The sequence below is a fragment of the Coffea arabica genome, chromosome 5e (assembly GCF_036785885.1).
Source record: "Coffea arabica cultivar ET-39 chromosome 5e, Coffea Arabica ET-39 HiFi, whole genome shotgun sequence".
In the NCBI taxonomy this organism is placed as follows: domain Eukaryota; kingdom Viridiplantae; phylum Streptophyta; class Magnoliopsida; order Gentianales; family Rubiaceae; genus Coffea; species Coffea arabica.
This window is the reverse complement of record NC_092318.1, coordinates 575,376-591,181: the sequence shown is the minus strand read 5'-3', so window position 1 is coordinate 591,181 and position 15,806 is coordinate 575,376. Positions and strand designations below refer to the sequence as shown.

General features: G+C 36.0%; 2 protein-coding genes across 4 annotated transcripts; one reads left to right on the top strand and one right to left on the bottom strand.

Moving 5' to 3' along the window:
* Positions 1 to 852: 852 nt before the first annotated feature.
* Positions 853 to 4,062, top strand: LOC113688506 (patatin-like protein 3). The gene is made up of 7 exons (XM_027206331.2): positions 853 to 1,069; positions 1,494 to 1,576; positions 1,678 to 1,904; positions 2,012 to 2,435; positions 2,578 to 2,883; positions 3,269 to 3,447; positions 3,585 to 4,062. Exons 1-7 carry the CDS (start codon positions 1,060 to 1,062, stop codon positions 3,688 to 3,690), a joined length of 1,335 nt encoding a protein of 444 aa, XP_027062132.1. The 5' UTR covers positions 853 to 1,059; the 3' UTR covers positions 3,691 to 4,062.
* Positions 4,063 to 5,045: 983 nt separating this feature from the next.
* LOC113688340 (mannose-1-phosphate guanylyltransferase 1-like) lies at positions 5,046 to 7,709 on the bottom strand. 3 transcript variants are annotated; one of them, XM_027206145.2, is made up of 5 exons: positions 7,571 to 7,709; positions 6,798 to 6,909; positions 6,418 to 6,480; positions 6,090 to 6,329; positions 5,046 to 6,000 (listed from the first exon to the last, which is right to left on the bottom strand). In XM_027206145.2, the coding sequence occupies exons 2-5, from the start codon at positions 6,906 to 6,908 to the stop codon at positions 5,329 to 5,331; spliced, it is 1,086 nt and encodes a 361-aa protein (XP_027061946.1). In that variant the 5' UTR covers position 6,909; positions 7,571 to 7,709; the 3' UTR covers positions 5,046 to 5,328. The 3 variants fall into 3 exon arrangements, with proteins under 3 accessions (XP_027061946.1, XP_027061945.1, XP_071904340.1); XM_027206144.2 differs by having other exon boundaries at positions 7,470 to 7,703; XM_072048239.1 differs by having other exon boundaries at positions 6,798 to 6,953; positions 7,470 to 7,605.
* Positions 7,710 to 15,806: the final 8,097 nt, after the last annotated feature.

Here is a 15,806-nt window from a genome sequence, read left to right as displayed (position 1 = left end):
TCCATTTTTTCTTGTGATTTTTGAGCAGGGGTGTCTTTCTTTTTCTTGCATGTTTTATTAGGCGACTGTGACACATCATAAACATACACAGGTAAACTTGAGTAAATGGGATGTGAGCAGCTTGGCCCCTTCGATGGGGGAATAAAATCAGACAAAGTAGGCAATTGATTTCATTTATGCTAATTATTAGATGGACCTTGTAGGGCTACGAAATTGTATAGGCTTCAAGTTAATGTAGATAAAGAGTTCAACTGTTGCTTCTTGATGCATGCAGCTTGCTATTCCAATTGTCTGCTGAGAAAAAGAATTGCCAAGGCAGACTGCTTGTCTTCCATGCTAATACTATCAACCAATTAAGGACACTACATTTTCTACCAGATAAAAGTGGAAAATCCAGCTTGATTGCCGGATAAGCATCATCAACTGAGTAATGAATTAGATATTGCAAGATCAGAAGAGGCTCTTTTGCTTGGTGTCTTGCTTGATAGATGTTTTTATGAATGAGTGCTTCTCCAGTATACAAATATCAATGGTGCTTTATAATCTGTCTTGGTTGTTGTATTGCTACTACAATTTCATGGAGGTCTCCATCCTTTTGCCTTGCTATGTATAGCCCAAGGGAACTACAAGAACTATATCTACCTTGTCCTTAAATTCATCCTTTGCTTGGCTTCTACTTTGTTCCATCTTTTTTACCTTTCAATTTTTTTTCATTCCTAGCTTCCTACTTTTACAATTCTCTGCTCTTTTCTGTTCCCATGCTTTGCTTCTTGCTTTTATCATTTTTTCCTAGCTTCCTACTTTTACAATTACCTGCTTTTATCTGTTCCCATGCTTTGCTTCTTGCTTTTATCATTTTTCCTAGCTTCCTACTTTTACAATTATCTGCTTTTATCTGTTCCCATGCTTTGCTTCTTGCTTTTATCATTTTCCACTTTCCATACTAAATGCATCAATAGGACTTCTCCCATTTTTCCTATATAAGAGGCAAAGTTACCCTGATATAACTCATCAAGCTACCTAGTACCACAGTCGCTATCCAGAAAGCAATCAGTCATCATGGCAAGTGGTAAGCTATAGACATTCACACATGGTCATACTCATGCCTGGGTTTTTATTTCTGCAACCTATAGTGTTAATCAATGTAGAGGAATAGAATGACAGCATAAATTGGATGTTACATATGCTGTAACAATTATTAGTTGCATCAAGAATTCAAAATGTATGGTGCAGAATTTACTCTCAAGTAATTGCCAAATCATCAGGTGATCTCATGAATGTACATTGCTAGAAGACCACTCCATGCTGCCTATGTTTGCTGTTTGCTATAGTTGTTGTGCCGAATGTACACAAAGTCTGCATATGTTAATTTTTTGCTCTAGTTCAAACAGAGTGAAGAATGTGGTTCACTTTACAAAAAAAAAAAAAAAAAAGCAATTACAGTTGATTAGTATTTTGTTACATTCTTGTATGCATTTAATGTGTTATTGCAGTCACAATTTTAAGCATCGATGGAGGAGGTGTGAGAGGGATTATTCCTGCAACCATCCTGGCATTTCTTGAAGATGAGCTCAAGGTAGTTTGTCTATCTCAGTTCTCTCATGCACAATTGTATCATAATCCCCTGCTTGAGACATGTTGAATGTGTTGGCTATTAATTTGTTTTCTTAATTTCAGAACCTTGATGGACCAGAAGCTAGGATTGCAGACTATTTTGACATCATTGCAGGGACAAGCACAGGAGGCCTTATAAGTGCAATGCTCACCACGCCTGATGGTGATGATCCTGAGAAACGCAAACCCCTGTTTACTGCCCAAGAAGTTGTTGACTTTTATTTAAAGGAGAGTCAGTATATCTTCCCCAAAGAACGAGAGGCACCAACAAAACTTGCAGCAAAACCTTTGTACTATAACAACTACTCATATACATAAACATGAATCATTATTAATTAATTAAATAAGAATGAGTATAGAATTACTTAGTTATCTTGCCAATTAATTGCTGTTGCAGGAATGATGAAGATATGAGTGGAAATATATCAATAATCACCCTGCTATTTCAATGGTTCAGCTTTGCAGTAGAAAAGCTTGGTCTCCCTACATTCTTATTGAATTACCTTACTCGTTTTGAGAAAGCTTTCTTGCTTCCCAAATATGATGGAAAGTATCTGCGTAGCAAAATCATGGGTCTGATGGGAGTGAAGCAGCTCACTGACACAATCACCAATGTTGTCATCCCAGCTTATGACGTCCTCCGCTTCCAACCATTTGTTTTCTCCTCCAGACAGGCAAAACGCGACGAGTCTTGGAATTTTAACCTCTCTGATGCTTGCATAAGTACATCTGCAGCTCCAACCTATCTCCCTCCACATCCCTTTACTAATGGCCTCAACAAGTTTTGCATGGTTGATGGTGGTTTGGCAGCGAATAATCCAGTAAGTTTATACTATCCAGTACTGCTTGGTGTTGCCTTTTAATAACTAAAAGGATACTAGTTACAGAACTTGAATGTTAACAACTGGTGTCTGGTGGCTTATTTCTTTCCACCTATGACCATTAATTTTTTTTTGTTTAAAGACTCTGCTAGCTATACGTGATGCGGTAGTGAATCAGAAGAAAAGAGTTCTCAGTCCTGATGGAAGCCTCGACTTCTCCAAGTTTATAGTTCTTTCACTAGGAACTGGAGCCTCGGGTGACAAAAGTGTTGATGTTACGGATCCTGACGACTGGGGAATATTAGCCTGGTTAGGTGCACCATCTTTCTCCTCCACCCCCATTATTGATGCTCTCAGGAGTGCCAATGATGAAATGATTGACGTCTATATGTCCTTAGTAATTAAAGCTTTGGGAATCACACCAATCAAAAACTATCTTCGGATCCAGGTATGTGAAATTTATCAGTGCCAATCACTTGCCTATTTATGATCCGTGTCTCTACTGCTTGAGCCATTTGCTATTTCTGATAGTTCACTGGACGTTTAACACTGAGTGATATTTTTGCACTTTCAATGAGTAGCTTGTCAATTCTCATTTAGTAAAAGTTCATGTTAAAGTCTTACATGGTAGTATGATTTGCAAATACGAGCAACTTGAGTTCAATTTTCATACATGCTAGTTGTCTACCATCCCCTTCCCCCAAACCCCCCAACCAAAACCAACAAAAAGAAAAGAAGAGCATTAGCTGATTTGTGCTCCAAATGAATTGATTTCTCAAAATGTGCTTATCCGCTACATTTATCTAATGTTTTGTATTGAATTATCCTATAAGTATCCTGGTCTGGATAAGAACGATATGGCATTCGACGAATCCGACCCGAAGCACCTTCAGCACCTGAAAGAGTTGGGAAAAGAGCTGCTCAATAAGAATGTCACCACGATGAATATAGACAAAGAAGAGTATGAACCTGTTGACGGGCAGCCGATGACCAATGCTCAGGCACTCAAGGAGTATGTTTTATGATATATCATATTTTTTTGTATCTGCTGGATTAGAGCACTCATCTAACAAACATATTCAGCAAGTACATAAAAGGCTACTCCCCAGTTTGTAGTAATAATAATTTCTTTCTTCTTGTATATTGCAGCTTGGCAGCCCGATTGTCTGCTGAAAGAAAGAGTTGCCAGGGAGATGCCGTTGCCAATTTATGGATCAAGAGTGATGATGATGATGATGATGATGATTATCCTTGATTGATGGAGCAATATATAGCTAGCAGGCATGCAGTTCTATGCACATTGTTCAAATAAAGATGGAAGCTTCAGCTGTATTAGCATCCATCGCGTGGAGCATGATGAGTACAAGAAGTCTTAAATAAAGAGCAAAAACACTTATCTCATAGCTGATGAGTACTGTTTTGCTCGATCAGTGTCATAAACAAATAATTTTGTGCCTGTAACAAGTATTTGGATTGCACTGCTTAGCTATGCTTGTCTTCTTTCAAATGACATATTGTGCTTGTAGTAAGTATTTGGATTGTACAAGTATTTGCACTGCTGAAATAAGTGTTTGTTTCATAGTATTGATATGCGCCTCAAATAATATGGTGCTGATTTGCGCTTCAAGTAACGGAGTTTTCATGTGATATACTTGAGAAATAGAACACCAAGCACGCATATGAAAATGGGACATCACTTTAGAGTCGTTGTAGACTTTGTTAGCTTAGCTAGAGTTGTCTTACCAAGTCCTGGCATCCCCACAATGGAAATAATTTGTAAATGGAGTGCTCCTCTGGTGAGTCGATTGACTATTGATGTTGCCTCATCTTTGAATCCCACCACCAGATCATTGACTGGTGGCTTACTTCCTCAGCTTTGGCATCAAGTCTTTTGCTATCAGAAATCTTCAAAGCTTCAGCTTTGATGATCTTCATTTCTTGTAAAATGCTATGTTTTCAGAACCGAACCGGATAGCGACTCGGCCGAGGTCAGGGGTCAATGGGTTCGACCGGAGGTCGATAGGGGTCGAACCGGATGACGTCATAAATAAAAATTATTTAAAAATTAAAATATTATATATATAATATCTAATAATATATTGATATTAATAAAGGTATATTCATATATATTTGATGTTTCAAATATATTTAACAAGAAAATACAAAGAAATTAGAACAATCAAGTAGCAATTTATATAATTTAATAAATATTAACAAGTTTAGAATTAAAATTATGAATTTAATTGAAAAATAACATCAAATTTTAGGACAATATTTATAAAGTATCAAATATTTGAGGTATATCAATAAATTTTAACAATTTAGGGGGTCAAAACATAATATTAAAAAGTTTGAATTTTTTTTTAAAAAAATTACTGTTGAACCGGAAAAACCGGTTTTTGCCCGATCAAACCCGATTTTTGACCGGCTTTGACCAGATTTTAAATTTCCGGTTTTTTAATATGGCTCGGACCGGCTACCTGGCCAGTTCCCGGTTCGACCGGCCGGTCCGGTCCGAGTTTCAAAACAGAGGTAAAATGGAATCAAATGACATTGAAGAAGAATCTAGAATATCTCCAGCAATTGCGGAGTCAATGAGAAACTCTACCCTGTACGCCACCTCTACAACACCATCTTATTGAAAGTTTAACGGAAAGCTAAAATTACTTTTCGTTCTCCAACAACCAATAATTTATTTCTACATACAGGAAATATTACATATTTCACACCAGTGACCTATACTCGTCTCCTTTCACCAAATTGCTCAATTCACTCAAACTTGCTCAGGCTAAATTTTACATTTGAAGAGGAGCCAAAAAAAAAAGGTGGGGAAAGAACACACATAAATATGAGAAATATGAAGTCTCTATCACCTAGAGCTAGCAACACAGTTTCACATAACAATCTCTGGCTTCAAGATGCTTGATTTAATCTCTTTGTGGGGCAAAACTACACCGCCGTTGCTGTAGATTTCATCACAAACATGAACATCTTCTCCCAAAATGGTCATGTTCTCCACACGAGCCCACTCCCCAACTGTCGAGTGCCAGCCAATGATACTGCTTGAGATGCAGGCATGTTTCTTGATGCGAACTCCATGCATTACCGTGCAGCGTGAGAGTCTAACACCTGCCTCAACCACACATCCACGGCCAATTGCAACATCAGGTCCAATCAAGCAACCCTCTCCTATTTTGGCACTCTCATGCACAAGAACATTTCCAACAATATGAGTTCCAGAAGCCAATTTTGAGGCATCTTTCTTCCTCAAGTAATCCAGATACAATCGCAGGCCAGTGATGTAATCCCTCGGCTGTCCAATGTCCATCCAGAACCCAGGCAAAACCATAGCATAAAGCATTTTCTCTGCTGCAATTTTTGGGAACACTTCTTTCTCAATTGAAGTGGGCCTCAATTCAATTCGATCAAGAACAGAAGGGTTCAGAAGGTAAATGCCAGCATTAATTTTGTTGCCAACAAATAGTTTTGGCTTCTCCACAAACCTCTCCACCTGTCCAGTCGATTCTTCCAAGACAACAACCCCATATTTTGAAGGTTCATCCACCTGTGTGGTTCATTGAACTCAGAAATCGGAAAATCCAATGGCGATCCAGACATGCAAAGCCAGGAAAAGTTTAAGTAGCAGAACTTTACCTTAGTTACCACAATGGAAGCCTCACCCCCATGCGATTTGTGGAATTCAATCATCTCTTTGAGTGGATATTCACTGATAACATCACTGTTCAGAACAAAAAATGGCTCGCCAGAACCATCTGCCAGCTTGTCCCTAGCCAAAGCAAGGGGGCCTGCAGTTCCAAGTGGCTCAGTCTCTTGTGAGCATGTGATCTTGATCCCAAGCTTTGCCTCGAAGTCTTTCAGGAAATTCAGCATCACCTATGACAATAAGTCTCGTTCAGTTTAGTGCTTCCTTAGTAAATGTATCATAAAATTCACAAATGACAGAGGCCTTCTAGTATTTTACTTCTGGCTGGTAATTGATTGCAAGAACCACTTCAGTCACTCCGATAGCCTTAAGAGCCTCAATCTGAAATCACCAAAACTGACATGATTAACATGCAGGCCTACACTAACTTATAAATCTGCATTGTGAACATGCAGCACTTGCATGCATAGACAGCAGTTGTGTTTGATATCTGAACAAAGAGTTTGAAATCACATGTTCTACATCTGATCACAGAAACCAGGATATGATGTAGCATGCTCACGCTTCAAAACAGCCAAATCAGAGTGAAACCTGAAATATACTTGACGGCTTTGAAGCGGAACTGATGCTGGAAGTTTATATGCATCAACATAATCAACAACAATATGAATGCAAAAATGAATTTTCAAGTGACATACCTGATGCAAGATCATTGGTTTATTAGCAAAATCCACTAGTGGCTTAGGGACACTTAATGTCAGTGGCCTCAAACGAGTGCCAAAGCCTCCAACAAGAATAAGTGCCTTCATCCTGAAATGATATGCTCCTGGTTATCGTATTATGTGAACAGAGAACTATGCAAGGAAGAGAAGAAAAACTCATTCAAAAGTGAATCCACTCCCATCCATATATCACAATGCCAAAGAAGAGAAGCATGCACGAGCAAAGAACTGCATATTGACATGTGTATACAAAAAGCAATATCAAATTTCTCATTCTGACCTCCAAGATTAAAGTTGTCGGTACTTCACAACAGTTTATATGCCAAGATTGACAGGAAAGAATTCTTGTTCCATTAGGCTCTCGTATTTACATTTTCATTAAGACTTTTCACAAACATCTTATATGCACGCAAACAACTATCCTTTGTTTGATTAATTTCGAATTAAAGCTAAACCAAAAATTGTAACACAGTGCATTTACAATACTAATACAAACTAACAACATAAAAGGGGCAAAAATTAGCAGTGAAATTTAAATACACAGAAAGGTTAAAAAAGCGAAAGCAAAAGTGGCTTGAATAAGAATATTCCACGAGTAAATAAGGGGAAAGAACGAAGAAAAAATAGCAAAATTTGGCAGTGAAATACCTCTGCGCCTTTTCTCGTTTGAGGAAGCAGAAAATTTGAGAAACAGAGGCAAGAGATAAGAAACGAATAATGATGTAAGAAAGACTATAATGTATCCTCACGCAATAGAAGTTGACGGAAAATCAGTGCTTTCCACAGAAATGCTCCTCTAACTTGCTACTAGACCAGAAATTCAGTTCACTTGGCAAGAAAAAGATGAAGATTTACGGACTGATCACTTGCCGACGAAGATATGAGCTGATCTGGGATTCTGGGTTGGGTAAAAATAATTGACACCGAAAATGATTGCATTAAAAAATAAAAAAATGATTCTGTTGGGTCGATTCCTTGCTGACGTCAGCGCCGGAAAACGACGTCGAATATTAAGAACCACGAAATATTATTAATGTAAAGAGCAACAGGCTGATTACTGGTCCTCATTTGTTCAATTAATGACGTGCAATGTGCTTTGTATATGTGTAGTTTAGTTCCCCTACAAGGTACTAATAATCTTGGTATGTTTTGGAAAAGGGGAAACAACATTAAGCTAAGCCGTTTGAAAGAATTATTAATGTTTTACTCTTTCCACTTTTTCCTTTATCGTATTTAGGGATAATTTCACAAACCTCCCCTGAGGTTTTTGACACTTGCACTGAGATCCTCCAGGTTTTAAAAATTTCACCTAGCTCCCTTGCTTTTCAAATTTGGTAACAATTCAGTCCAATTAGGATTAAAATATTACTATCATGATAGAGATGACATTTTATATTTCATGAATACCCTCTTCCTCCCTATATTAGTACAAGATTGCCTGTTAATAAAAAGGTAGAGATGATTATGGGTATTTTATTCTGAATCATTTAATTTATGTTAAATACATAAATATTTGCAAATAAAATTCAAAAGCCGTTACACAAATATTTTTACGAAAGGAAAACTAGTATGTTTTGTATTTAATATAAATGAAGTATTTGAAAGTAGAAAAAAAAATTGTTCATAACATACTAGTTCTTTACGAATTTCTTCCATTATATGAATAAAGTACTAGTTATTTATGAGCATTTTACTTTGAATAATTTAATTTATATTAAATACATAAATGTTTATAAGTGAAATTCAAAAAGCGTTACACTAATATTATTACGAAAGGAAAACTAGTAGGTTTTTATTAACAAGCAATCTTGTACTAATATAGGGAGGAAGAGGGTATTCATGGAATATAAATGTCATCTCTATCATGATAGTAATATTTTAATCCTAATTGGACTGAATTGTTACCAAATTTGAAAAGCAAGGGAGCTAGGTGAAAATTTTAAAACCTAGAGGGGTCTCAGTGCAAGTGTCAGAAACCTCAAGGGAGGTTTGTGAAATTATCCCTAGTATTTATAGTATTACTACTTTTTTTTTGTCTTTAAAATTAACAAAGCCTAAAACTAGAAACTATTCAAAAATAACACACGGTAGTTTAGTGTTTTTGATCTTTTTTTTTGTCAATCGTCACTTTATTTATATAATTTTACTCTATTCCAATTTAAGGGGAAGACCAACTAGACCTACAGGGAGTCAATGGAGAGTGAATCACTATCGGATCATACGAGTACACTACACACCATCTGAATTTTTTAGAGAACCCTTGACCTCTCACCGTATCATGCCTTAAGGACTTGGTAGTGGCCACCAGCCATAGGCTGGTGGTTAGTTTAGTGTTTTTGATCGTTTAACCAAAGTTTGGAGCTTTTAGCCTGAGCTTGGAAGTCTCTTTCGATTGCTGAATTTTTCAAAAATTAGTTTTTCAGATATTATTAAAATTTTTAAAAAGTACTCTAAAAAGTAGTTTAAATTTTTTTAATGTTTAAAAAATATCTCAAAATATATTTTAAAAACTCTTTTACTCTTAAATATTCCAAAATATTTTCTAAAAATATTTCAAAATATACTATAAAAAAATCTGCTATAGTAATTTTTTTTTCAAAAATATCCCAAAAAATAGCTAATCCAAATGCACCCCCATATTTTAAGTCAAAATATACCAATTTTTTTTTTGCATACATAATTAATTGCAACGGATCAAATCTACGTATTTATTGATTTATTGATTTTTAGATATTTAATATGGCCCAGCCGTCCTCATGCTAATCCTGAATTCCCAGCTTTCCTTCCCACAAGAACACCTCCATTTTTGTGTTTATTGAGACCCAAAATACAGCGTAGAAAACTTGAGGGATGGAGATTCACAATCACAGACAGACGCTAAAAAACAGACTAACAAAATGCATGACATTTCATTTCACGTCTGCTTTGAATGAAGAACAAGTCAATTACCCTCCTCCATATTCCTAGAGCAAAGCGGGTTTTTTTTTTTTTACTTTTTTTATGCCCACCAGACGCAATTTATCAAGCCGCTGGTTGGTTTTGGTTTGCACCAATTCAATATGCTACGTTCCTATCTCTGGTTGTGTAAAACGTTCGGTATTTTTTTTTTTCCAATTATATATCGTTTTATTAGATAACCTTGCAGTCAATGTCTTGGGCTTTAAAGAAGTAGAGAAAAATATTACTAGAAATTAGGTACAAGTTAATTGTAATTATTCAAAGTTTCTAGTAAAGGCAAATTGGCATTTTAAATGATAATGATCATGATGGTTTATAGTCTGACGCCATGAACAGGATGCAAGTCAATAACTCCTTGGTAAATTTTGATTTTTCCCTTTCGGGCACGATTCAATTAAGCTAGATAATCTTTATTACTCCCTCCGTCCCACTTTGATAATTCTGTTTCTTTTTTCACACAGTTTAAGAAAAAATAGTTAACTTTGTTGGAAAAGTAAATTTAGATTGCTATTTTCCTAAAATACCCTCACATTAAATATGGTACAACTTTATGGGAACTTGAATTGATTGTAAAAAAAGAATCAACTCTCATTAAATGGAGTAGGTTTATAGTAATAACTACTTACATTGAATAAGGGTATTTTAGGAAAATTAAAATATAACTACATTCTTTAATTGGAAAGTGGACTACAATTTGGGACAGATGAAAAAGAAATACAGAACTATCAAAGTGGGACGGAGGAAGTATTTTTTTAATCCCTTTTGATTTTCTCTTTTCTTTTTAAAGGAGCTCTATATATATATATATATATATATATATATATATATATATATATATATATATATATATATATACTAGGCCTGGTGCCCCGCGAGTTTCGCGGGGTGTCCATTGTTGATTGTTTAATGATAATGTAGGTTATAATTTTAGAGAAAAGTTTTTTTTTTAATTTTGGTTTTTGGTTGTATATTTTTGAATTTTTTAGTTTTTGAAATATTATTGAAGTAATATTTTTGGAATATAGTTAATGGAAGGTAATGGAAAGTGGTATAATTAATTTGTATTTATTAAATAGCTATGGATTTTTTGTTGATAAGTGTTTTATGGTAGTTACATTTGTGTTATGTTATTTAATTTAAAAATGGAAGAACTTTAAGTTAATAATTCAATTATTAACGAATATTATTTAAGGAGTATTTTTTAAATAGAGAGAAATTATGTTATATTGTGAAAAATAATTGGTTGGAGTAAAATATATTTTGGAAAAAGTGGAGATATATAAAATGGGTAATAAATAGGATATAAAAATATATTTATATGTTTATGTAGCGAAAATAAGTCTGTGTTTGTATTATAGAATTAAAGTTGTGTTTTTAGAGAATAAATATTTTTGTTAATATATACATTGTGGAAGATAAATTATATATAAAGGGTATAGAATTAATTATAACTATTTTTTGAATAGAAAGAAATTATTGGATATTTTTAGAAAATGGTTGGTGAAGTGAATGGAAGTTAAAGATAGATTGGTATAGTTGATTTATATTTATTGGATGTGTGTGAAGTTTTTGTTGATATATATATATATATATATATATATATATATATATATATATATATATATATTTTTGAGAAAATGAAATTTTTTTGATATATATATTTTGGGTGAGAAAATGTATGTTATGATTGTTTGATGTTGTTTATATTATCTGTTTTTTTGTTTATATATGTGTGGTTATTATTGTAAATATTTAGAGTGGGCGGTAATGGTAAAATTTTGTGAAGTTGTGTAATGAGAGGAATTTCATAGTTGGTGGTAAATTTTTTATTTCATTACATAAATGATGGATAATTTAGGGGAATATAACTGTTATGTCTCATAAGCTGTAATGAACATTTGTTGATCAGGATTGCTGGATGAAGTCTCTGTCAAAGAGGTTGATAGAATAATTGTTTTCGTTGAGCAGGGTAAACAATAGTTATTAAACCCGGCCCGGAGAGGAACCCGGTGAAAGAGGTGGGTCAACGGGTTACTGGTTCAACCAGTGGGTGAATGGTGCAACCGGTGGGTCACTACATATATTTAAATATTATGTTTTATAATTTTTGATATGGTTAAAACTATAATAAACTATGTTATAGTAAGGGTTAATCGCACTTTATCCCCTTTAAGTATGGGTCATTTCTTACTTTACCCCCCAACGTTTGTTTTTCTTCAGTTTATCCCAAATACTAACAGTCAACTCTAACGGAGATTAACAGAATAATGAAAAGACAGTAATATCCTTAAGAAAATAATGAACAACCCAAAATACCCATATGTCAAAACAAATTTCCAAAATTGTCCTGGAACAATAGAGGAGGAAATTTCCCTCCATCGGGCACATGGGACAAGAAAAGGGAAACCAGAAGACAAAAGGTTTCCTTCCTCTTTGTCATTGTCGGTCAAGTCTCTCTCCCCTCTATCAGCCTCTTTCTTCTTCTGTATTCCTAGCAAAACCTCCAAAACCTCCATTAAAGAACATGAAACGACACCAGAAATAGAAACGGCACCTGCTTGGCGGGTCGGACCCAGGTGCAATTGACCCATCGGTGGTGAAATCTCAATTGGGAAGGAGGAAAGTGAAGTTCGTCGGGTGGATTGGGAAAGGTGACGACGAACCTCAGAAGAGAGGGGGACTGGGGCTGCTTGTGGTGGTAGTGGCGGTCGGCGTCGTGGTGCTGAAGAAGAAAAGCGGTGACGACACCAGTTCACCAGCCGTCCCTATAGTAGGCATCGACGACATCGCCTAGGTCGAAATAGGGTTCAGAAGAAAGAGGGTCAGGAGGAAGCACAGGGCGGAGGAATTCGGCATTGACGTACTCGCGGAGAGGGACGTTGGAGCCCTCCTCGACGACGAGGGTATGGTACTGGATGTAGGCCTTACTATTGGAGTGGTGTAACGACCCCATTTTCCCCTAAGGCGAACCAGAGGGGTCAACGGGCCGCCAGCCCAGCTCTCGCTAGGACTCAGTCATTCACTACAGTCCTCGAATGAATTACAAGATAAAACTCAACTTTTACATCATATTCTCCAAAATTTACATATCACAATCGAAGCGGAAACTAGTTCTAAGCGAAAAATGTAGATTTACATCCGATTCAATTCCAAATATTTATACAAGCCCAAAAGTACATAAATCAAAACCAAAACTAAACTATACAAGATGTACGCCATCCAGCCACACAAAGATCCAAATACAAGGTCTTCCTTTACCTCGATCCCTGTGGGGAGAAGAAGATAATAGGGGGTGAGCTAGAAGCTCAGCGAGTGACCAGTAAAATCAACAGCCAAGTATATTTCACAATAAAGCATTAATATGATGTCATGATGCAGTAATCAAATGTTCATTTATTGCTCATGTGAGCCAGTGAAGTTCTTGTACTTAAATATCCAATGCTCGTTTAGATCATGTAACCATGAAACAGAAGTAAGGAGCCATCGTGCTCCAAAGAACGTGTAAACAATAGTGGAGACATTGGTTCTAAGCACAAGACTTTCCAGGAACTCATTGGAGCCAAATTATGTCATGGCACACACCCGAACCCCCAAATGATATGCAATGGAGTAATAAATGCATGAATTAGTTCAAAAGTAACTTTGGGACAGTCGAGGGATCACTCACACAAAATATAGTGCTTCAAGTATTCACGTTCAACTATACTCCAGGTTTGAAGTCCAGTTCTGCGATAAAAATCCAATTTGAGAACTTGAAACACGAGTAAGATTCGAAACTTAAACGTTCCGTTCATTAAGAATCAACCAATTGAAATTCATTTGAAAGGCATTCGTGAAACACTTGCTCGCTTTTCAAATCATAAGGTTTTGTAGTATAGATACTTGGAAATAACACTTGAGTTGAAAGTACAAGGAAATACAAGTTTACATTGGCCATTATGTCTTTTCCTCAAAGGTACAAGTTCGGCCAAATCCTAATGTATAATCCTCGATAAACAAAGTAGCAAAGGTGCTTGCTAGTTCAAGTAATAATCACTTAACTTTACACAAGTTACAAGTCTCGTTTCCTAGTCCTCGAGTATAAATTCGGGCAGCATGCCCTTTGTGTTTACCTAATTTTCCAGCCTTTTAGGCTTCATTGTTTTTCTCAAACACAACCCAACATCATACATATCAGCAATTTATGTCAAGAGCCGTTCCATAGGCTCACAATATCATAATAACAAGAATCGCATTAAGTACAAGTGCAGAAATTCAATTTAGTTCAAGACAGATTTGACATACAAATGCGGAAATAACATATCCGAGGCTACGCTTATTGGATTAAAACGAAACCTACGCCGTTTCGAAGCTAAGACACAGAGCTACAACATTCATGAAGGTCACTTAGTCCAGTTCCTAATGTAACTTAGTCAAATTCTCGAATTACTAAACCAGAAACCAATTCGTCGGCTGTTTAAATGCAGAACACTGTAATGGACATAACTCAGTGTACAAAAGTCCAATTCAGGTGTTCTTAGAGGCATTTTAAAGCTACTTCAGAACACTACAACTTTCATGTTTTGACCCAGAGCTAAATCAGAATGGATCCTGGTCAAAAAATGCGATAAACTGAACTTAGCTGAAGAAACGGACTGCTGGGAAACAATTAAAACAGTAGGGGTATTTCGGACTTTTCATGACCTACGTTGCTCCGATTGAGCTGAAATTTTATAGGCACCGATAAAATACCATTCTCTACAACTTTCCTTCTTTGACCCAAGGCCAAATCAGCCTCTAACATACAGTTAAAATTTCGGACAGAAAGTTGGCAATAATTTTCCAGATTCTGAAATTTTCGGTTTCTAGTGAATCTTTCCTTAATTTCTTGGTCTAATCACTACCACAACACCTTATGAAACCTCAATTGCAACATATAAGCATCTTACAACAATTTGGGCAGAATTTCCCCAAGCCCTAGTTCATCAAATAAGAAAGGGGAAAACTACTAAAACATGTTAATCATCCATGATTTCACCGTAAAATCAAGTTACCAAGCTTAATTGAACAAGATTGAAACTAAAACTTGGAGAGATAAGCTCTCTTACCTTGGTTAGAGATCACTAAGGGCAGCCCCAAGCTTTCCCTTGCCAAACTTTCACCACCAAACACTATCTAACCCCTCAAAGACAAGATTAATCGGTTTAGTTCTTTGGATTCCTCACTTTGTAGCTTGAATCAAGAAGAAATGAAGAAAGCTCACTCTTGTTCTTCCCTCTCCCTCTCTCGGCTCCCTTGGCAGAAAAATGAAGAGAAATGAAGCTGATTTTTGTCTTATAAGAAGTAAGAAGGTTAGAGTTAATTAAGACCACAATTTGGCTAACACTTGGACAATTCTTAGCCACTAATTTTTTCTCTTTCTTCCCCTTGCTTATAAGCCACAAATTTCGGTCCCCTTAGCTGTAATATAAGAAGATATTTTGGCTCAAATATCAATAAGCTTGTGGTGCAAGAAAGTGGTGGTCCAGTGGTGCGTTCAAACGGTAGTGCGCGGGACCCGTCGGTTCGCGCCGTTTTCCTTAAAAACACCCGCACTAGGGTTTTTACTTCCCATTCACTAACTTTATTTCATTTCTCCTAATCACATATTATTTCTCACTTAAAAGTCACTTTTATTCACCAAATTTAATCCTTGCTCCATACCGAAAATTCATCCGGCGAGAAAATCGAGAAAACCTAATTTTGCTCAATTTGAAACCGAAGTAAAAAATCCTATTTTCTAGGTTCATTGGCACTTATTGTGGGGTGATTGAGTAGTATGGCCATTATAAAGTGGTATTTGTCAAAGAAAAGGGAATTTTAAGAAAAATATAAGGAATTTGCACGGCTTCTGGCCGGATTTTCCCACAAAACTTTATTCACCAGAAATTTTTCCCTTTTCTTCTGCCTCGGGGTGTCACAAGTGGAATTTGAATTTGCGCTTCTTGGCAGAAGAAGCAGAGAAGGAAAAAGAAGAAGCATATAATTTTTTGAATTTTATGTTTGTGA

Bases quoted from the DNA above. Each gene is read 5' to 3' on its own strand.
- LOC113688506 (XM_027206331.2), top strand. The intron at 2,884-3,268 runs GTATGTGAAATT...TTATCCTATAAG, and splicing joins AAAACTATCTTCGGATCCAG to TATCCTGGTCTGGATAAGAA. The intron at 3,448-3,584 runs GTATGTTTTATG...TGTATATTGCAG, and splicing joins AATGCTCAGGCACTCAAGGA to CTTGGCAGCCCGATTGTCTG.
- LOC113688340 (XM_027206145.2), bottom strand. From the start codon at position 6,908: ATGAAGGCACTTATTCTTGTTGGAGGCTTTGGCACTCGTTTGAGGCCA. The intron at 6,481-6,797 runs GTATGTCACTTG...TGGTGATTTCAG, and splicing joins AACCAATGATCTTGCATCAG to ATTGAGGCTCTTAAGGCTAT. The intron at 6,330-6,417 runs GTAAAATACTAG...TTATTGTCATAG, and splicing joins CAATCAATTACCAGCCAGAA to GTGATGCTGAATTTCCTGAA.